Raw genomic sequence first — 4,420 nt, forward strand, 5'->3', positions numbered from 1 at the left:
GCACGGTCCTATCAGCGCGTGGAGGGGGCAGGCTGCTCTGTGGCTGTGTGGATCCTGCATGAAGGGTTACAATAGCCCAGCTGTTGTGGATGGATGCTCTGGGGGAAAGGGTTTAACCCCCCCCTAACTCCCCCTTATCTACTCCCCTGTGTAAGGACATTAATCCACTACATAGCTTGGTGCCATCTGCAAAGACTGAAATGGTACTTTTAAGACTCATCATTTAGAATATATTAAAGAGTAATAATATAAGTATTTTTTTTTGCTTTTTCTCTCTCTTACATAATGTATATATTTTGAGTACTCTTGAGCTAACATCAGACAAATAAAAAAGTAAATATAAAAGAAACAAAAGACAACTTCAAAAATATACATTTTATTTTGTCTTATGTGTTGTTGTTCCATCATGAGGCTCCCTCTTTTTTCTACGCTTTCTACGTGCATTTTCATTTATCTGACTGGTTGTGTGATGTGGTAATTGCACATCAGGTGGGGCTATTCTTGTGGAAAAGTATTTTACTGTATCATTAAAGCTAGGAGATACTTGAGGCTGTGTATTTTGCCTATCTTTTGTTGGATCTGAAATACCTAAATTTGTTGCTAAATGATTAACAGTACTAACCAACTGTGAAAGAATCTGATTCCTTTGCTCTTCTACTGCAATGTGTTCCTTATGAATATTTAGTAACAGGTCCATTTTTTCAATGTGATCTCGTCGAAATTCTTTAAGTTCTTGGTGAACAGCATGCAGCTGTTGTCTCACTGATTGATGAAAGGCCTCTTGGCTTTGACAAAGGAGATGGCAGATTTCTGGAAGACCTTCATTTTTAGAAGTCCGTTCACTCATACTCTGTCCTAATGTTTCTGGATCATGATGAACGTCTTCTTCAGTCTGGAACTCCGATGTACTCTCAGAAAATTCCTCTTTAACTTTCACAGCCAGCTGTTCTTTAAAGCCGGTCCATTCTTCTTCAGGAGCCTCGAGCTTTTGCTCTGTAGAAGATTGTGTTTCAGGAAAATACTGAATCTCTGATGAAATTTCTTCATCAGGAGACAACTGAGCTTCTGGAGAAGGAGGTTCACGAGGAGACCAACGTCCTAAAGATTACAAATGATATTTTATGTTAGCTACATACTATATAATGTAGTACAACTACACTCAAAAGCAGAAAGTGGGGATCATTGGGTTAAACATACATTACACCCATTTCCATGTCCTCAGTCTTTCAATCAAGTAATCTGATGATCCAGTGTGAGCAGTTTATAGGTCTATCAATCTGTATTTCCCTTTCCAAAATCCCAGCTTCATGGAAGTCTAAAGATTAATGTGCCAATATCTAACATATGAAGGTCCTAATTTTTGTTGGCAGGTTGAAGAACTGAGGACACAAAGAGGAATGTAATTTACACAATATAATCATCTCATACAACCACTGATACCCACCTGCCTGAAATCAATATGTTTTCTACTCAAAAAAGCTTGTCACAGAGGCCTGCTCAGACCTTCTTATTTAAATTCCACCTTAAATGTCCTGAAAGCCCCTGAAACTTGGTTTACTCAGTATACAAATAGTGACTTCTGCTTAGAGTCAATATGTTATTATTGTCCATCTCTCTGTAGTGGAGCCCTCCCTGGTGACCATTGTAAGCAGGACAGAAAGTGTAGGAAGATCCACATTTTTTTAGTTTTCACCAGAACAGAAGATAAAGATAAGTATTTAAATGGGAATCACAATTCTACTGAAAAATGTCTAAGAGAAAGTAAAGAAAAAGGTCTTCTCTGGGACACAGGCAAAAAAAAACCCCAAAGAATTAACAGACATGAGTTTTAAACCTGTTCTATTCAAAACTACATTTAAAAAAATGTGGCAATAATAACACTTCAAATTATTTTTGAGTCATTGACAATTATGCAGATCAGGAATGTTAGAGAAATGTCATAAGCCTTGATCTGCATATTAGTTCCAGGTATCTGACTCAAAATATTGCAGACAAAAAAAACATTTTCATGTTGGTAGTTTAATTTCTGGCACAATGTTACTGTAAGCACAGGCTCCCTTACAAAATGTCAAAGGTATGAGTAGGGATTGCGGTATTCATGATATATTTATGCTCAAAGAAATACTTGGTCTGCCATTAGTGACCTTTGGTTGCTGAACAGGAGTTGACTTGGCCTTCACTGGTTGCATATGTGTTTTGACTTGGGAATTCAGCATTTGATCCATATGATCATCACAGCAGACCAGTAATAAGCATTTTGTATATTTATCTCATAACAAATCTTATGGTATATCCAAGCCTGCCTGAGTTCTTTTATGCTGGACTACAGAACTACCCCTATCTGTGTCTGTCCCTCTATACATGCATACATTGATTTCTGTCCCAGCAAAACAATGCTGTTTTGCTAATCCCCAAGAGCCTGACCACATGTTGTATATAGCACAATTTATAATTACTTATAGTTACATAGTCTGGCTGAAAAAAGACAAAATGTCCATCCAGTTCAACCTTTAAAAAAAAAGAAAAAAAAGTTATAATCCTATACCCACAGTTGATCCAGAGGAAGGCAAAAAAAACCCAGCAAAGCATGATCCAATTTGCTCCTGCTGGGAAAAAAATTCCTTCCTGATCCCCCGAGAGACAGTCGGATATTCCCTGGATCAACTTTACCTATAAATGTTAGTATCCAGTTATATTCTCTGTATCTAAGAAAGAATCCAGTGATTTTAAAATGTAGTCCTGGGGGAATGTATGTTTACATCAACAAAAACTGTAGGGTACCCTGCTGGTTGTTCCTCACAAATAATTTTACAAGGCTGGAGATGATTTCACAATGTTTAATAAAAGCTATTTCTTGATACAGGGACAGGGTAAAGGGAAAAAAAAGAAACCACGTAGGGACTTCCTCTAGAAAGAAAGAAGGAGGTCTAGGGTAAATATGGATCATGTGTATACAAATCCTTTAAACAAGAGCAGAATTAAATACCTGGACATTCATAGGTGCAGGGATCAGCAGAATCAATTAAGCCAGGTATTCCATCAGTAACAGGACATAAGATTGACTTGATTTTCTCTTCCCAATCTGCATAATATACATTCAAAGTTTGACGTGAGCCAGGCCGCCGCCAGTGCTTGGTCATCTTAGCCCTCACGAACCTTTTGCAGTCTGCAAATCTCTTTTTGCAAGTATCCACATTGCGAACACTAACACCCAAACCATTTATTGACTCCAAAATGCCTCTCCATAGTCTCTTTTTCTCAAAGTTTGAAGTTCTTGAGGCATCATCCCCATATAACTTGGAGTAGTTTTCCAGTACTTTAGTGACTAAAACATCATTCTCCTCTTCTGTGAATTTAATGTTTCTCATTCTGTCTTTATATGAGCTACCACCACTGGTCCCCGGCTCAGGATCCGAAAATGAGTTTTCATTCTTGTACCAGGCATTGCAGTTATCTCCAGTTGCTTGGAGTCTCTTACTCCGCCATTTTTCTCTTTCCTTAACTCCATGATTCTGTTCTGGATCTGAGTCTAACCTATCATTTGACTGCAAACTGGAGTCATTACTAGCCCTGTTCTGAGCTAACGTTGCACCAGTCTCCATCTGCTCCCGTTCAGCTTCACTCCAGTCTTCTGCCATGATCAGCTGACATACAAATTCAATGCTAAATCAATAATAAACAAAACTTAAACACTACATATTGACTAGGAACAATTAACAATTACATCATCACAGACAACTTTCACCATGCCATCAACATGGCAGTGGAAAAAAACAGTTTTAATTAACTCTGGTAACTTAGATATATGATTTAATAAAATACTAAAATGACATTAAAAAAACACACACAAATGTACAGTACCTTACCATTTAGCGTGTATACAGTATATATATTCACTAAACATTGCTTAACGTTTTGATTCATTTGAGTTATAATCTATACTGTTTTTGCATCCTTGTATGACAATTCCCATCATCCCCTATATTGTTCAAAACTTACAAATTTCTCCACATTATCTAATTGTAAAGCAAAATATTAGTTTATCATACTCTAATAATATATTATATCCCTTTTAACGAATAGAATCTTTTTAACACCAATCTCAAGCCCAAAGACATGCACAAGCACAACAATTAAATAAACGAATAGACAACGGAACCTATATGATAAGCCTTCTAATTATACGGATTCTACCAATCTATTCCAGATGGTATCCTTAAAGATATAGAAGATGAAAAAATGTCTACACCAAACCTTTTTGGACTATATAAAATCTTTCTTTTTATGATACCTGTTTCTTGTGCTAGAGGTAACCACTACAACAAGTTATTGTGTACTGCTAATCTTGCTGCCAAGTCATGGCATTTTTATTTTCTCTATATGTCTTCTCCTTCTCTGTATGGAGGACCCCATGCTGTAA

The 4,420-nt window shown here is 36.9% G+C and overlaps 1 protein-coding gene across 2 annotated transcripts; it reads right to left on the minus strand.

The window, feature by feature from the left end:
- Positions 1-360: 360 nt before the first annotated feature.
- LOC149459230 (uncharacterized) lies at positions 361-4,420 on the minus strand. 2 transcript variants are annotated; one of them, XM_089681417.1, is made up of 3 exons: positions 4,292-4,420; positions 2,987-3,663; positions 361-1,098 (listed from the first exon to the last, which is right to left on the minus strand). In XM_089681417.1, exons 2-3 carry the CDS (start codon positions 3,636-3,638, stop codon positions 377-379), a joined length of 1,374 nt encoding a protein of 457 aa, XP_089537543.1. In that variant the 5' UTR covers positions 3,639-3,663; positions 4,292-4,420; the 3' UTR covers positions 361-376. The 2 variants fall into 2 exon arrangements, with proteins under 2 accessions (XP_089537543.1, XP_089537544.1); XM_089681418.1 differs by lacking the exon at positions 4,292-4,420 and having other exon boundaries at positions 2,987-4,200.

Source organism: Staurois parvus, unplaced genomic scaffold (genome assembly GCF_062004578.1).
Source record: "Staurois parvus isolate SC_StPar_1 unplaced genomic scaffold, SC_StPar_1.0 ptg000267l, whole genome shotgun sequence".
NCBI classification, from domain to species: domain Eukaryota; kingdom Metazoa; phylum Chordata; class Amphibia; order Anura; family Ranidae; genus Staurois; species Staurois parvus.

Coding starts and splice junctions, on each gene's coding strand:
- LOC149459230 (XM_089681417.1), bottom strand. CDS start 3,638: ATGGCAGAAGACTGGAGTGAAGCTGAACGGGAGCAGATGGAGACTGGT. Junction 1,099..2,986: donor CTGCACCTATGAATGTCCAG/GTATTTAATTCT, acceptor TGTAATCTTTAG/GACGTTGGTCTCCTCGTGAA.